This window comes from Quercus suber, unplaced genomic scaffold (genome assembly GCF_002906115.3).
Source record: "Quercus suber isolate HL8 unplaced genomic scaffold, Cork oak 2.0 scaffold_183, whole genome shotgun sequence".
Taxonomy (NCBI): Eukaryota; Viridiplantae; Streptophyta; class Magnoliopsida; order Fagales; family Fagaceae; genus Quercus; species Quercus suber.
Window position 1 is genome coordinate 187757 of NW_027069641.1, and position 18301 is coordinate 206057.

The 18301-nt window shown below is 32.1% G+C and overlaps 1 protein-coding gene and 1 long non-coding RNA gene across 2 annotated transcripts; both read left to right on the forward strand.

Annotated features, from left to right (window-relative positions):
• The first annotated feature begins 444 nt into the window (after positions 1–444).
• Positions 445–2588, forward strand: LOC112001559 (pentatricopeptide repeat-containing protein At2g22410, mitochondrial). Its single transcript, XM_024033738.2, has one exon. It carries the CDS (start codon positions 532–534, stop codon positions 2563–2565), a length of 2034 nt encoding a protein of 677 aa, XP_023889506.2. The 5' UTR covers positions 445–531; the 3' UTR covers positions 2566–2588.
• A 10476-nt stretch (positions 2589–13064) lies between these two features.
• LOC136069683 (uncharacterized) lies at positions 13065–14272 on the forward strand. The gene is made up of 2 exons (XR_010630900.1): positions 13065–13709; positions 13839–14272. It is a non-coding gene; the product is annotated as an uncharacterized LOC136069683 (long non-coding RNA).
• The last annotated feature ends 4029 nt before the right edge of the window (positions 14273–18301 follow it).

Below are 18301 nucleotides of genomic sequence, written 5' to 3' on the forward strand. Positions count from 1 at the left end.
AGATAAATAAATATATATACACATATTACATAATAGAATATGAAAGTTTTGCTCATAAGAATGGTGCTGTTCTAATCTACTTAATGTAAAATACCTAAGTACAATAAAACAAAAATGAAAGAAAATTTTTAATTTTTTTATAAAGAAAAATGAAATAGAAATAGTTGTACTACATAATTAAAACAAAACTAGGACATCTTGTACATTAGCAAATTTCGCATCCTTCGCATATTTTTTTTTATAAAGAATTTTAACTTATGACATGTACTCTTAATAATAGTTATTTATTATCAAACTAAAATATCAATTATTCAACTATAAAATTTTTTACCAATTAAGCTAATTATACCCACTGCATTCTCCACATTAATAAAGGACTATATTAAGAAAATCGTTAAAAAAAAACTATATAACCAGCTCCAAAAAAAAAAAACCAACCCCTAACGAGTATAACCATTTGACAAGCTTTTTGTTCCTCAAAGGCTTGTAATATACTAGTACTTTACATGAAGCCAAAGATTCGAGCTTCACATGAAACCCCTTCTTCCTTCTTCTCAAAACTCGATCTCACTACTACTCTCTGCTCTCACTCTCAGATCTCAACTACACCTCCACTCTCTCAGCCTCAGGCCATTCTCTTCGATTTCCACCAACAAAGCCAAATGGAACTCAACCACCAACGTAATCATCACCAACCCAACTCTGCTAATCATGGAGTCATGCACCACCATGCTCCAACTCAAACAAATTCAAGCCCACATGACCCGCACTGCCCTCATCACTCACACTTTCCCTGTCAGCCGAGTCCTAGCATTTTGCGCTTTAGCTGATTCTGGTGACATTCAATATGCCCGTGTGCTTTTTTCTCAGATTGAAAGACCCAATACTTATATGTGGAACACTATGATCAGGGGCTACTGTAAAGCCAAAATTCCCACCATTGGGTTTTCATTTTTTCGTCAAATGGCTCGAGAATGCGTCGAAATGGATCGCCGGAGCTTTGTTTTTGTGCTCAAGGCGTGCGAGCAGTTTTGTACAGTTTTAGAGGGGGAATCAGTTCACTGTTGGATTTGGAAGATGGGTTTTGATTCGGATTTGGTAGTGAGAAATGGGTTGGTTCATTTTTATGCAGAATGTGGGTGTTTGAATTTTGCACGTGAAGTGTTTGATCGAAGTTTTGAAAGAGATGTTGTTACGTGGACCTCGATGATTGATGGATATGTGGTGCATAATTGTTCGGAGGAGGCATTGAAATTGTTTAATTCAATGTTAATGAGTGATGTTGAGCCAAATGAGGTTACCATGATTGCTGTACTTTCAGCGTGCTCCCTAAAAGGGGACTTAACTATGGGAAAAAGTATCCATGAGTATATAAAAAAGAGGAACGTTAATTATAGCTTGAATTTGCAAAACGCTATGTTGGATATGTATGTAAAATGTGGTCGCTTGGTTGCTGCTAGGGAGGTTTTTGATGACATGAAAATTAGAGATGTGTTTTCATGGACTATTATGGTTAATGGGTATGCTAAGTTTGGTGAGTTGGATTTAGCAAGGAAGTTTTTTGATGCCATGCCTGAAAAAAATGTGGTCTCTTGGAATGCAATGATTGCAGGTTATTCTCAGAATAATCAACCGGAGGAAGCATTGAAGTTGTTTCATAACTTGGTGGGAGTTGGTTTGCATCCAATAGAGAACACATTGGTCTGTGTGCTCTCTGCTTGTGGTCAACTGGGTTCTTTGGATTTGGGTCAATGGATTCACCACTACTATATTAATCAAAAGCGGATTCAACCTAGTGTGATCCTGGCAAATGCATTTATTGACATGTATGCTAAATGTGGGAGTATTGATGCAGCTGCAATGATTTTTAATGAAACGGTGGAGAGAGATTTGGTTTCTTGGAATTCCATGATTGCTGGATATGCTTCTCATGGACATGCTACAAAAGCCCTTGTCCTTTTCGATGAGATGATTAATATGGGATTTAAGCCTGATGAAATCACATTTGTGGGTGTCTTATCGGCTTGCAGTCATGGTGGTTTGGTTTCTGTAGGTCGAGAATATTTCAAAAGTATGAATAGAAATTTTGGGATAGAACCAACGGTTGAACACTATGCTTGCGTGATTGATTTATTTGGTCGAGTGGGGCTACTAGAAGAAGCTTATGAATTAATAACAAAAATGCCCATGGAAGCAAGTGTAGCTGCATGGGGCGCCCTTCTTAATGCTTGTAGAATGCATGGGAATGTTGAGGTGGGTAAGCTTTCTGCCTTTAAGCTTTTAGACTTGGATCCTGAAGATAGTGGTATCTATTCGTTGCTTGCAAATATTTGTGCCCATGAGAGAAGATGGGGTGATGTAAGGATGGTTAGAAGTATGATGAGAGAGAGAGGGGTTAAGAAAACTCCTGGTAGTAGCTTGATAGAGGTAGAGGGTGAGTTTTATGAATTTTTGGTTGCTGATGGATCACACCCCCAATCCGAAGATATTTATAGGGTATTAAACGAAATATTTTTGCTGTCCAAAGTGGAAGACTGTGTTCCTGATACTAAACTCAATTCATGAACTTTAATGTGTTTGATGCTTTATTTACAAATTGAGTGACTGACTTTGGGGGGGATTATTTGGGCGGTCAAGATGAGGGGTCAGGGTTGCAGAACATGCATGAACCATGAAATTAAGGAGATAAGACACCAAAATTTGAGCGACTTTCTTGGCTTATAGACTTGTAGTGTAAACCAAGGTCCTCAACTTGACCCATCTAGACTTCTTCTCATTCTTCTCTGGTGCAATTTCTGATTCTCCCAAACCTATCTCTTCAACTTCCCTTTCTCTTCCTCACATTGGCTTTTAATACGCTTTGCACTTAGGCATATTATTCTTCTTTTTCAAGCGCACATGAATCACGTAACAGTACTTGACCTGCCACTACTGGCGTGTTAATTGCAGAGGTCTTGAGTTAAATACTAAACTCAATTCATGAACTTTAATGTGTTTGATGCTTTATTTACAAATTGAGTGACTGACTTTGGGGGGGATTATTTGGGCGGTCAAGATGAGGGGTCAGGGTTGCAGAACATGCATGAACCATGAAATTAAGGAGATAAGACACCAAAATTTGAGCGACTTTCTTGGCTTATAGACTTGTAGTGTAAACCAAGGTCCTCAACTTGACCCATCTAGACTTCTTCTCATTCTTCTCTGGTGCAATTTCTGATTCTCCCAAACCTATCTCTTCAACTTCCCTTTCTCTTCCTCACATTGGCTTTTAATACGCTTTGCACTTAGGCATATTATTCTTCTTTTTCAAGCGCACATGAATCACGTAACAGTACTTGACCTGCCACTACTGGCGTGTTAATTGCAGAGGTCTTGAGTTAAACTCTTACGTTCATTAACTAAGAGTGGCTTTGCAGTAGTAACTAATAACTGAGAGAGAGAGAGAGAGAGAGGGAGAGAGAGAGAGAGAGAGAGCTTCTTAGAGAAGCCGGTAGATAGTGGAGGAAAGGGCATATCATTCATTGCATCCCATAAACGACCGGCATTTTCTCAACAAACGAGAGTCTTTTTGTTATATGCTACGTCTACAACATTTTTATAACAAATTACAAGTGGTTAATTGTTATTGATTCAAATTTGAAACTAATAATAAGATTACTTTTTTGCTCCAGCAATAACAACCAGTAGCAACCTACCATTTAAGATTTATTATAAAAATGTTGTGAAAATGTTGTGAACATATCATTTCTTTTTTTGTTATTACTTGAACCCCAACACAAGAATCATCTTTACAAAACTACACCATTTTTTTATAAAGAAAACTGACGCATTATCTTTGGAGATTGGAGGTTTAACCTTAAAAGGTTGTCCATAATTTTTAGGAATATTTTATTCATAATCGTCCATCGCTTATTACCAAATAGTTGGTAAAATCTAATGACCAGGAGCAATGACATTTTTTGCAGTGTTCTACGTCTATAGTTCAATCCAACTTCTCCTCACCTAATATCTTCCTATCTCAGAAATATAATTGTTAAAGTTTCTTATTGTTGAACAAGACACCTAGATTCAAACCTTAGCTACATCAAAAACATTTAAGTGTTGTGACATGATAATAAAAAACAATTATTATTGAGCGAATATTATAAATTCAAATTCTATCCTATTTATGGGGAGAAAAATGCATCGCGTCCATTTCCTACAAATTTGACTTTTTTTTTTATTTTTTTTTATTTTTATAAATTTTAAATTTTGTGTGCGCACAAAGTAGGAGCCACAAAAGTGACTTATATTAAAAAAAAAAAAAATTATTCTTCTAAGTATAATATTATGATGAGTAATACTTAGACACAAATCCTTAAATAATATTTAAGTTCTTCAATTAAATTTAACTCCAAGTATTATAAGTTGACTTACACACATATTGATTTATTGGAAGTGATTAGTTATTCATATTTTGATTTTGCTGGAAGTGATTAATTATTCATATTTTGATTTTGCGGGACGTTTAGACACAAGAAAGTCTATTTTATAATATATTTTATTTCTTTCTAGAGGCATTATATTTTGGAGAAGTACTAAACAAACTATTGTTGCTTCATCTACCATGGAGATATAATTTGTTGTATGCTATGAAGCTACGGTAAAAATATTATGGTTAAGGATCTTTGTCATTGGTCTTCAGATTGTCGAATCTATTTCAAGACCTTTAATTTTTTGTGACCATTTGGCTGCAAGTTTCTTCTGTTAGAATAATAAAAGTGGTTGTATAAAAAATAAAAATAAAAAGAATAATAAAAGTGGTAATGAGTTCCAGTTAGCTTAACTGGTAAAATCTTTGATGGTTGAATAAAAGATCTTCTACACCCAAAATTAATTAGTGTCTTAGTCTGATAATAAAAAACAATCATTAAGAGCGGACACCATAAGTTGAAACTCTTTCCAAAAAAAAAAAATGGAGGTAGAAGTAAGCGTATCAAACTTAAGGTACATTAGTGCTAGAAAGAATGTTAAGGACCATAAGGTTTCCTTAAAATTTTATATATCACAAATTGTTCCAATGGGTGATCTAAGTGACTCTACCACTACTCAAATTCCTGAGCAGATCTGATCCAATATATAATTAATTAATTGATTTATATATATTATAAATATTTAAAATAAATATATCTTTGTATATGATACATATTTAATTAATAAATATCAATAAAAAAAAAATGCATCGCGTCCATTTCCTACAAATTTGACTTTTTTTTTTTTTTTTTTAATTTTAAATTTTGTGTGCGCACAAAGTAGGAGCCACAAAAGTGACTTATATTAAAAAAAAAAAATTTATTCTTCTAAGTATAATATTATGATGAGTAATACTTAGACACAAATCCTTAAATAATATTTAAGTTCTTCAATTAAATTTAACTCCAAGTATTATAAGTTGACTTACACACATATTGATTTATTGGAAGTGATTAGTTATTCATATTTTGATTTTGCTGGAAGTGATTAATTAGTCATATTTTGATTTTGCGGGACGTTTAGACACAAGAAAGTCTATTTTATAATATATTTTATTTCTTTCTAGAGGCATTATATTTTGGAGAAGTACTAAACAAACTATTGTTGCTTCATCTACCATGGAGATATAATTTGTTGTATGCTATGAAGCTACGGCAAAAATATTATGGTTAAGGATCTTTGTCATTGGTCTTCAGATTGTCGAATCTATTTCAAGACCTTTAATTTTTTGTGACCATTTGGCTGCAAGTTTCTTCTGTTATAATAATAAAAGTGGTTGTATAAAAAATAAAAATAAAAAGAATAATAAAAGTGGTAATGAGTTCTAGTTAGCTTAGAGCATTCACATCAGCTCTTGTAAATCCTATGTTTATTTTACATGAAAAAACCTACTTTTTCTATTTTACCCGACCACTTTTACATTACACCCACATCAGTTTATCTATTTTTCACATTTATTCAATAAAATATTTCCTATTTTACAATTTTTTATTATTCCTACCTCACTGCCCCTCTCTCTCACAGACCCACAGCCACCATCATCACCGCCCAGCCACCATCACCACCATCATCAGCAACCAAAACCCACACAAATCAACCAAAATCAACCTCATCGCCACCACAAATCAACATCATCAGAAAAAATCATTGATCGATCACCGCCGCCATCGATCATCGCCGCCATCGACCTCACCACGCTCATCGATCATCGCCGATCATCGACCTCGCCACGCTCATCGATCATCGTCGATCATCGCCGCGATCGACCTCTAATGACAACGCAACGTCTTACTTTGACTCATGGCCTTGTTTTTCACAAGAATTTCATTTTACTTTATCTCTCCCATTTTCATGTCCATTCATTTTAGAACTTATCATCATAAGCAAACCAATTGCAATAAAATAAACAATTATACTTTTTTTTTTTTTTTTTGAGAAACAACAATTATACTTCTTTATCCTACATTATGTAGTTCACGGTTACAAAATTACAAAAAAGAATGCCCAAAAAAAACAAAGAACACCAAAATAGCATTGAAGCTAATGATTACTGGTCCCATGACTATAGGTTTGCCGACCAAATAGTAAAGACCATGTTGAGCATATGGAGCTTGATAGCTTTTTTGATGTTTAATTCCACTCTAGTTGTTTTGTATTTTGAGCATATATTTTATTATTCTTAGAGAATATAAGATATAATGTTCATTTGGCGCACATAGTATAAATATAAAAATAGTTTTATTTGTTTGGCATATAAAAAGAAGACATTTTCTTTAGAGATAGTTTCAACTTATGAAGTTCGCTTTTGATGATTACTTTTTATCATTTGACCAAGATATCAATTGGTTTTTAGTGTAGGTAGGAATCAAGCCTCAAATCTTTTATTTGACTATAAGTGACTTTACTAGTTGAGCTAACTAAAAGGATTTGAATGTCTAATAGGTCGTCGAATCATAAAGAAGAATTATTAGCTCATAAAGTTTCATAAATAAATTAAAAAAACTCATAAAGTACTCACATTGGGAGTATTATACATTGAAGGAAGTTTCAATTACAATTAAGGATATCACCACCATAATTTATGTGTTAGATTTTTTATTTGAGTGGGAGTATTTTACAACTAGTTGGCATGATTCACATGCAATTCCCAAACCCAAGTCAATGATGATGAAAACGGAAACGATAATGCCAATTCACGCATGAACCAATTCCCTACTTGTTCATAACAATAATGCCAATTCACACGGAAATGATAAAGTCCATAATTATTTCACAATATTCTAAAATAGTCTACCAACTCATATGATGNTATCAAACTTAAGGTACATTAGTGCTAGAAAGAATGTTAAGGACCATAAGGTTTCCTTAAAATTTTATATATCACAAATTGTTCCAATGGGTGATCTAAGTGACTCTACCACTACTCAAATTCCTGAGCAGATCTGATCCAATATATAATTAATTAATTGATTTATATATATATTATAAATATTTAAAATAAATATATCTTTGTATATGATACATATTTAATTAATAAATATCAATAAAAATTCAAATTAAAAAATTTATACCAAAAAAATGAATACCAAAATAGCAATGAAGGTATATCATAAAATATATCAATGAGGATATAAGGAGTAAATAATGACAATGCAACGTCTTACTTTGACTCATGGCCTTGTTTTTCACAAGAATTTCATTTTACTTTATCTCTCCCATTTTCATGTCCATTCATTTTAGAACTTATCATCATAAGCAAACCAATTGCAATAAAATAAACAATTATCCTTTTTTTTTTTTTTTTGAGAAACAACAATTATACTTCTTTATCCTACATTATGTAGTTCACGGTTACAAAATTACAAAAAAGAATGCCCAAAAAAAACAAAGAACACCAAAATAGCATTGAAGCTAATGATTACTGGTCCCATGACTATAGGTTTGCCGACCAAATAGTAAAGACCATGTTGAGCATATGGAGCTTGATAGCTTTTTTGATGTTTAATTCCACTCTAGTTGTTTTGTATTTTGAGCATATATTTTATTATTCTTAGAGAATATAAGATATAATGTTCATTTGGCGCACATAGTATAAATATAAAAATAGTTTTATTTGTTTGGCATATAAAAAGAAGACATTTTCTTTAGAGATAGTTTCAACTTATGAAGTTCGCTTTTGATGATTACTTTTTATCATTTGACCAAGATATCAATTGGTTTTTAGTGTAGGTAGGAATCAAGCCTCAAATCTTTTATTTGACTATAAGTGACTTTACTAGTTGAGCTAACTAAAAGGATTTGAATGTCTAATAGGTCGTCGAATCATAAAGAAGAATTATTAGCTCATAAAGTTTCATAAATAAATTAAAAAAACTCATAAAGTACTCACATTGGGAGTATTATACATTGAAGGAAGTTTCAATTACAATTAAGGATATCACCACCATAATTTATGTGTTAGATTTTTTATTTGAGTGGGAGTATTTTACAACTAGTTGGCATGATTCACATGCAATTCCCAAACCCAAGTCAATGATGATGAAAACGGAAACGATAATGCCAATTCACGCATGAACCAATTCCCTACTTGTTCATAACAATAATGCCAATTCACACGGAAATGATAAAGTCCATAATTATTTCACAATATTCTAAAATAGTCTACCAACTCATATGATGATGAGAATCAACAAGCATTCAAGGATCCATTGCATGTTCCAGTTAGGCCTATTACTAAAGCAAGATCCAAGAAGATCAAAGAAGCACCTAATGAGCTAATTCAAGAGATTTAAGCTGATTCTAACGCGGGACATTCCAAGCTTGACCCAAAGGAAGATGAAGGTGTAATAACTTTGATCCAAGCTATTGAGGGCTAACCTAGCTCTGATACCAAATGATGCGAACCTCAATCGACACGCTTTGAGACCCAACAAAATATTGAAATACTTGCCCAAGAAACCTAAAATTCAAATTTTTGATAGAAACCTTGACCCAACGTTTATAATCAAAACGCGAACCAAAGAAAAAATCAGAAAATGTGAGGCTTTGCTCTTCTTTTGGTTCTTCAAGAACTGTGAACTTATCAGGGATTCTTCCTTGTGGCATTCAAACTTTATACCTTTGGTTTGTGATTCAATTATAATCATTGGGTCAAGGTATTATACTTATACATTTAGTTCGTGTTTCAATTATAAACGTTAGATCAGGATTTCTATAAAAAAATCTGAATTTTAGTTTTCTTGGGCAAGTATTCCAATATTTTGTTGGGTCTCAAAGCGTGTTGATTGAGATTCGCATCATATGAGCTCAAAAAAAAAAATATGACATTTAAAATTTTTTTAATATTAATTTAAAAATATTGTGAAATTATTGTTAATTTTTATTTTTTCCCTAAAGAAAAAGCTAAAGTTAAAGTTGAAGTTGAATCTTGAAAGGGACAAAAAGTGGGAAACCCAAAGTAGAAAGTTGAAGTGTTTTGTTTTCTGAGCATGTCATACCACCACGAAGTTTCTCTCCACTTGCTTGCCACTTTCACATCTTCTTCATTCATCAGGAAAATAGGTTTCCCATTTTCTTTCCCATTTGAATGTCTTTTGCTTCACTTAGAGCATCTCCAGTAGATTCACCAAATTTTTATACTATTTAGAGAATGAATAGTGATATTTAGTTTTTACCTACCATTTTTTCAAATACATTTTTCAACAGATTCTCTATTTCTTTCTCCATCTCATTTAAATATTATTTATTTATTCATTATTTATTCTCTTTTTATCATCATTTATTCTTTTTTTAACAATTATATTTTTAAATGAGAAGTGTTATATCTACAATATTTTACACAATACTTTCGTAACAAAATTTATGTGGAAAATTGTTACTAGTTCTAATTTGAACTCACCACTAAAATTATTTTTTTTTCTCGCCAATATTGACTAATAACAATTTGTTACTTAAAATTTACTGTGAAAATATTGTGATAGAATTTCTCAATTAGGATTTTTTATCCTTCCATTTCATTCTCCTCCACACACGTGTCCACTGTCCAGTGATCACTATGCCCCTTCTTTTATTTCTTTTTCTCCTCAAGAACCTTCCAGCAACCTTTCTTCACATCAGAGAGAGAGAGAGAGAGAGGAGAGAGACCGCCACGTCCGCCGGTGGAGATCGAGGTCGCCGAAAGGACAAAGCCGGTGGAGATCGGCATTCACCATGCAGCATTACCACGTCCACCGCCCCACCGCCGCTCATCCTCCTCCCCACCACCAGGCTGGGTTAGATCGGCTTGTTCTTTTTTCTTTCTTTCTTTCTTTTTTTTCTTTTTTTTTTTTTTTTTTTTTTTTTTTTTTTTTTTTTTATTTTTTTTTTTCTTTTTTTCTTTTTTTTTTTCTGATTTCATTTGGTTTATGAGAAAAAAAAGAAGCAACAGCAATGGAGAGAACAAGAGAGAGAAAAAAAGAAGCAACAAAGAGAATGAGAGAAAAAAAGAAATCCGGATGAGAGAGAAAGAATTGTTATAATAAGTAATTGGTATAATATTTTAATCCAAGAAATTCAATTGCTAATGTATAGTAGCCCATCAGACTTGATGGGCTACTGTTCATAAGCTAAAAAAAATTTCGGATATAGAGAATCTGCTGGAGTCTGTTTTATGGTTCCATTCTTTATTATAGAGAATATTTGGCCTTTACATAGGCTGCTGGAGATGCTCTTACTGAGTTTTCTACCCTGAATCTAAGGCAGAAAAAGTACATATATTGCATTTAGATAGGAGATTTGATGGTCTTTGTTATCTTCTTGGCGTTATTTTAAGTGTGATTTTTCCACTATAATCAGTATCTTTGAAGAAATATCGGGTACTCTAGCCAGGTACGCTGCTGTTTCTATCCATGTATGTTGTCACTTCTATCTAATGTCATTTGATTACCCAATAGTTTGTAGCTTTGTAAAAATGTTATAAAATAGTTTGTACTTGTAGCATTACTCATGTATAGATTATATATGCATTTCAATATCAGAACAATAAGTATTAGATCTATTCAGTACAATGAGTTTCAGAACACAAACTATTGTCCATATAGTTATAAATGACTTTTTAGTTAATCAATAGTTTGTAGCTTTGTGTTCTATATATTAAAGACTTAAAAGTCATTTATAACTATATGGACAATAGTTTGTGTTCTGAAACTCATTGTACTGAACAGATCTAACACTTATTGTTCTGATATTGAAATGCATATATAATCTATACATGAGTAATGCTACAAATACAAACTATTTTATAACATTTTTACAAATTATTGAGGTGGCTTTATCATTTTCCAAATAATTATTGTAAATAAAAATGTGATGTTAGTGATGGGCCCATATTAGAACTAGTAAAAAATTTTCACATCAACAGTTTGTAAAAATGTTGTAAAATAGTTTGTGTTTATGGTATTACTCATCTATATATATCTAAAAGCAAGCGTAGCATTTATTATTGCTACGCTCTTGTTAAGCCACATTAGCGACCATATCACTATTTTATTTTATTTTTTTGGTTTTACATCTTTATTGATTGTCTATTGCAAAATTAATTTTTTTGAAGCCAAATGTAATACACTACATGCCATCATAAATTCTAATTGTTTATTGTCTATATTGAAAGCTCCTTTTAACATTGAATGTCATTTTCTTTCCATCCTAATCCTTTTACACACACACAATACATTTTACTACTTAATCATTAAGCCACATCATCCACTTATTTTTCATCTCTTCTTTTCTTTTTTAAAATTTTCTTCTCACTACTCTCTAAAAAAACAAAAACAAAAACATTTTCTTCTCCCTATTAGTCCACATTTACAGTTACACTTCCTCCAACCTTTCCCTTCCCTTCCCTTTTTACCTCTTTACCTCCCCCACTACTCTCTACTTCACCGTTACACTTCCTTCATCATTTTTCATAACTTGACCCTTCTTCTTCCCATTTTATTTGTACACGCCTATGGTTACATTTCCTCCAACTTTTCTCTTTCTTCTTTGCCTCTTTACCTCTCCCACTACTCTCTACTTCACCATTACACTTCCTTCATCATTTTTTTTTTTTTTTTATAACTTGACTCTTCTTCTTCCCATTTTATTTGTATAAATTTGATATCATTTCTTCCATTTCAATCCATATTTTTACCACAAAAAAATTTGTGAGTACTCTCTCTCTCTCGGTAAATTTTTGATATTTTTTATAACTCTAATTTAGATTGATGGGGTTTTTTTTTTTTTTTTTTTTTAATATATAAATTTCTCATTACAAAGTCTTCTCTCTCCCTTTTATATCTTTGGTTGAATTTTGGTTTAGGTAAATACTTAGTTTTTTTTTTTTTTGGAAATAGGAATTTGAGTTTATTTATTTATTTATTTATTTGATAAGTAAGAAGGAATTTGAGTTTATATCAAAATACAATCTACATGGCTATGAATTAGAATATTCCTACCAATTGTTTGAACAATAAATTATGATGAAGTCTATCTTTTGTGTCTTTGGTTTCATTTTAATTTTGGTTAAGATAAATTTGTAATTTTGTGATGAGTTTTGATTACGTGATATCTCCTTATTCCTTAAGAGAGTTGAAACTTATAATGTTTAGTTGTATATTAGGTTAATATAATATACTACAACAAAAGTTAGAAAGATATGGTTCACTTTAAAAAAATATTAATCAAACATACAAAAAATAATATAATGATATATTTGTAGAGATAAAAAGATAAAAAAATTCTTTTAAAAATCTTTTTAAAAATGGCAAGACTTAGGTACAGTATTTATATGATGTTCTTTAGGTTCTCCTTTTAAGATTTTGCCATGTAAATTTTTTCTCATGAGATGGAGGTGTATTTTTTAGATAAGTATTCATATGGCAGAATTTTAAGAGGAGAACCTAAAAAACAGTACCTAAGGTACTGTACCTAAGTTTTGCCATTTTAAAAAATTGACAATACTTGAAGTAAATATTACTTTTAATATATTACACCCAATTATATATATATGTGTGTGTGTGTGCGCGCGCGTGTATTCCCACGTATGGCGTGGACTTGCGGCTAGTTTATTTAAATGATGTAACAATATATAAATTTAATTTAATGATTAATGAAAAAGTAGTTGTGAAAACTGAAAAACACATTTGAGACGTCAAAAAATCAGATATGAGATTTTTATGATAAAAAACGAATTTTAGAAGTAGAAAAATCAAATCTTGAATTTTTATGGTAGAAAAATAACCCACAACAGCAACGAATTGAAAAAGAGAGAAATGTGAAAAGAGTACCTTACGGTGAGCAAAGTACTTTGTTGAAAAATATAACCACACCCGAATTATTTGAAGATAGCAGACTACAAGAATAATTGCAGTAGAAAAAGTATAAATGCAAGGTAAACTTAGGCAACAGATTCATAACATTTACGTAGATCAAGCAGATTATGAGCGATGGGAGTTACGAAGCCCCAGACCATAGAGAAGTGGTGAACAAGTAAAAAACAAAGGCTGTTAATCGTTACCTTCTGCTATCCCAATTCATCAATGGACGTTGGACCAGCTGAGAAGCTTATAAAGTCAGGAAGCCCACCTGTATACAAGACTAACAAATGAAGAGTATTTTCATAACTTTGTATGCCTTCATTTTACGGTTCTTCTACAACACAACAGATTAATTAATCATCTGTAAGATATCGGACTCTGAGGTTGACAAATAGTGTTCTAAGTGGTTTTGAAACCACATGTAGCTCACTAATGATTGATTTGCTCATAGTTCAAAGGTAATTAGCATTTCAACTTTTGTTTCTCTTTTAGACTAGCATTATCAAAGCCAAGGCAAGAAAGTTGCAGTGAAGCAACTTGAAGAATCAACTTCTGCAGCTAAGGGATCAGTTACAGAACAGGTGGAATTGCATTCATCCAGGCAGATTGAACAAACACAGTCTTCAGGGAATCAAGCATCAAGTTGCAAAAGCAAGGAGCATCGAGTTGCCAAGACAAAAGAGTGAAGTTGAATAACAAGCTGCATAAACGGCAGTGTAGTTTTCTTCTAGTTTAGCAGTGTTTGTTAGTTTTAATTCACACGTGTCTTGGTTAGTTATTTACTGTAGCAGGTTTCACACTTGCCCCCGCGGTTAACTATGCAATAGGTAATTTGGAAGCTCAATAATAGAGGCTAACATGAGTCTTGTTTAAATTTGTTTTGTCCTTTACGGCAGCTAACATGAGAGTTAAGATTAAACATCTAATTCCACCACTATTTAAGAGAATTATTTAGGCATATAAATAGGTGAGCACGATAGAACTACCATATGTTTACCTCATAACAAGGCAATGGATTGTGGTCCTTTTATGTAATAACATAGCAATTTGTAATTAGAAAAGGCCATATTAAGCTTGTGATTAGAACTTAGAACTCCAGAAGGCATAACGTTTCACCCACGAAATTGACATTGACCTTTCTCTCGACTCTATTTATCTTTATTTGTTTCAGGCAAAGTAAATAAATTTAGGTAAATGCAACTCACATACTGTACAGAATTGATCCTGTGATCTCTCCCTCTACTTTTATTGAAAGCAAATATGCATGAATTAATTAATCAAAGAAATGAGTACAATCCAATCACATTATTGTTTTCCCGATTGTCTCCAAGATATGAATTCTAAGAAGAATACATATAGGGTCTGTTTGGATAGCACTTATTGTTACTGAAAGTTGATAAAAACTGATTATTGCTGAAAACACTGTAGCAAAATAATTTTTAAATGTGTGAATAGTGTTGTGGGACCCACTTTTAACATTAAATATTGCGTAAACAGTGCGTGAACAGTGCACCCACAGTACACGCACAGTGAATTTTGTCCCCCAAAGTCAACAAGTGCGGCAAAAAAAAAAAAAAAAAAAAGAAAGAAAACGCAAAGCTAGAAAACGCACCGCAACTAACCTTCCTATCCAAACCCACACATAGTAATGTACTTTTAGAGATGCGTAATGAAGAATGTTTACCTGTAAATCGTGCTGCAGAACGACGACAATAATCAGAGAGAGCAACTGCAATTGAGCTATAACATAGAAGAAAGAAGTGAATATCGTGAAATTAATGAGGAAAGAACCAAGACTGAAAAAAAAAAAAAAAAAAAAAAAAAAAAAAAAAAAAAAAAAAAAAAAAAAAAAAAAAACTTTCATCTCTTTTCTCAACACTCAGCTAGCCCCCATCAAAAACGATTCTTTAAGGATTTTCTAAAAATTGAGAAACATTTAGCAAAGATTATTTTGCTAATCACCCCCTAAAAACCCAAGTATAAATGGAACTCTCTATTAATGCTTAACCAACTCACTAAGCTACACACCAAGATTTTTCCTTAGCTTCTCTGCAAAAAACCTTCTCTAAGCTCTAAAAGGTCACTGAGTTCTTAGTTTCAAGCTTAGAAACGAAGTTTCTCAGCTCCTGACCCAAAAACACTCCTTATAGCTATACTAAAAAATATTCAGCTACCCCTAGCAGAAAGTCCCAGCAGTCTTACTATACACTCCCACTCATTACTCATACTACTCACAAATGACTCTCACTATTCATACTACTTGAAATATCCCTCATCACTCACTATATTCATGAGCATGTCTTGGCACCATAATGATCTTGTTGCGCTAGCTGAGATCTCTCTCTCTCCCTTCATCTCACACTAAGTTTTCTCATTACTTATTATTATGGAGCCCATGATATTTACTTATTCATTTACTATTAATGGTTATGATGTAACTGTTACTATATAATTTTTCCCTCATATCGTTGTACTAGAAGACTCTTCTCCAGAGCTAACGAACGATGAGTCTGAAAGTGTAGATATTTTCCTTAATCTGTGAAGTAGCTAACAGCTGGAGGTTTATCCTGTTTTATCTTACTTTACCGCTGGACTATTTTTTGCAAAAATACTTTACCGTTGGGCTACTTTCTGCAGAAACACTTTACTGTTGGGTTATTTCTTATAGTATGCTTTTTAATCATGCTAACGTGACTGCTGTAGGGATTGTTTATGAGCCATTATTGTCAGTTCAAATTTAGGCCCAAGGCATAAAATATAGTGGATTCCTTGGATCTTCACCGATAGTCTTTGGGCCGTGCATCAAGCCCATCGTCAAGTTTCAATTTAGACCCCCAACCCAATATAAATCTCATTTGTCGGAAAGAAAACTTTTTCGCCCCGATAGCTACCACCTTTAGTAATTTTTTAGAATATTCTTATGATTTGTTTCTCTCAAATACAAAAATTGGAGGACATTAGAGGATATAAATGGAGAAGATCTTATCCCAAGTTGGATAAAAACCATTCGATAACATCTAAATGACCAACCCAGTGATTGTTGGGAACTTCTAAATTGATGGAATATACAAAATCGTGAATGACCATCCCAGTAATTGCCAAGAACTTCTTAATTGATGGAATATACAAAATCGTGAATGACCAACCCAGTGATTGTTGGGAACTTTTAAGTTGATGGAATATACAAAATCGTGAGAAACATTTAAAAACTATTACCGCTTTTTTTTTTTTTTTAATAATTCAATCATTACAATAATGGTAGAGGGGAGATTTGAACCTTAAAAAATGTTTGTTGAAAATGCCAGGAAGTGTTAATTGAACCACAAAGCTCTTGGGAACTGTTATCTCTTTTTTCAAGAATGAGATCAAGGGCTAAATGAAAAATCACAATGGAATTGGCAAGATCTCATATAGAATAAAAATGTTTTCCAAGTTTGTCTTCAATAATTAAAAAAAAAAAAAAAAAAAAAAAAAAAAAAAAAACAACAACAACAACAACAACAACAATTGACATACCAACAAATAATTATGCTCCATCCTCAGTAGATGGAGAATTTCTTTTCACTGATAGTTCTTATAAATTCTGATGGACACAATTTCTTGATAAATATCAAATCGTCCCTTCCAACATCCCTGCTTACACAGAAGTTGATGAACAGATCCTTGCACAAGTTCACATGAGATGACAGATCAACCAAGTTGTACCTATTTGCACTACAGCTCTTACATCTACCACAGACATGGCTAACATGATAACTCAATTCAATTAAACTAAATCTTAATCTATATATTACTAAAAGCTGAAGCGTAGCGTTTAATGTTGCTGCTCTCACATTGTGCTACATCAGCTGCCACGTCATTCTTTTTTTTTTTCTTTTTTAAAATATAATTTTCCTAAAATTTTAAAATGGTTTTTACAATTTTCAACCATATAAATGCAGCCCACTACATATTTATTTACTTTTACTATCACCTTATAATAAATCCAGTTCACTACTTATTTATTTACTTCTAATATCACCCTATAATAAATCTGTATAATTAATTCAGCCCACTTCTTATTTATTTAGTTTCACTATCAAGCTCAACCCAAAGCCTTTTTAGTTCAACTTTAGGGTTTTGTGTGAGCCTTTTCAGTTTAAAGGAAGGAAAAAAAAATGTTGAAACCTTTCAAGCTTTAGGGTTTTTTTTTTTTTTTTTTTCAATTTTCTTAAAATTGTTTTTAACATTTTTTTTAATATTTACACTTCTCCAACCTTTCTCTCTCCCTTACCATTTCATCTCCCCACTACTTCTTCAATCTTTTTCCCTCCTTTACCTTTTCATCTCCCCACTACCCTCTACATTAATATCATTCTTCCTTTTTCCTTTTATCTTTCTTTATTTTTGTCTCTTCTTATTCACACCCTCTTACTATAAATTTGTCATTATCTCTTCTATTCTATGCATAGTTTTCCCTCACAAAAAAAAAAAAAAAAAGGTTCCCTCTCTCTCCCTCTCTCTCTCTCTCTCTCTCTAAATTTTTCGGTGGATTTTTTTTTTATTTTTCTTGCATCTCTACTTTAGGTTGATAATTTTTTATATTCTTTAAAACTCTATTTTGGGTTAATGCGATTTAGTTTTGTTTTTTAAATTGTGATTTAGTTTAGTTTTTTAAATTGTTGTTGTTGTTTATTTATTTATTTTTTATTCTCTTCGAATGTTAAATGTTATCCTACTGCGTTGTAAAGAATTAAATATAGCATATAAAAATATAATATTATTCTATTACATAGCATATTTGGATAATTTTGTATTTATTCTATTACATAGCATGATTTTTTATAGTGCTCAATTTAGATGTTAAACTATGAGACTTTACTAATTTTTGTTTATTTTCTAATCCTTTGTGGCGGACAAAGTACTCTTAATAGTTGTACTAGAAGTACTTTATAATGCCATTTATTTAAAGAAAA

Bases quoted from the DNA above. Each gene is read 5' to 3' on its own strand.
- LOC112001559 (XM_024033738.2), top strand. From the start codon at position 532: ATGAAACCCCTTCTTCCTTCTTCTCAAAACTCGATCTCACTACTACTC.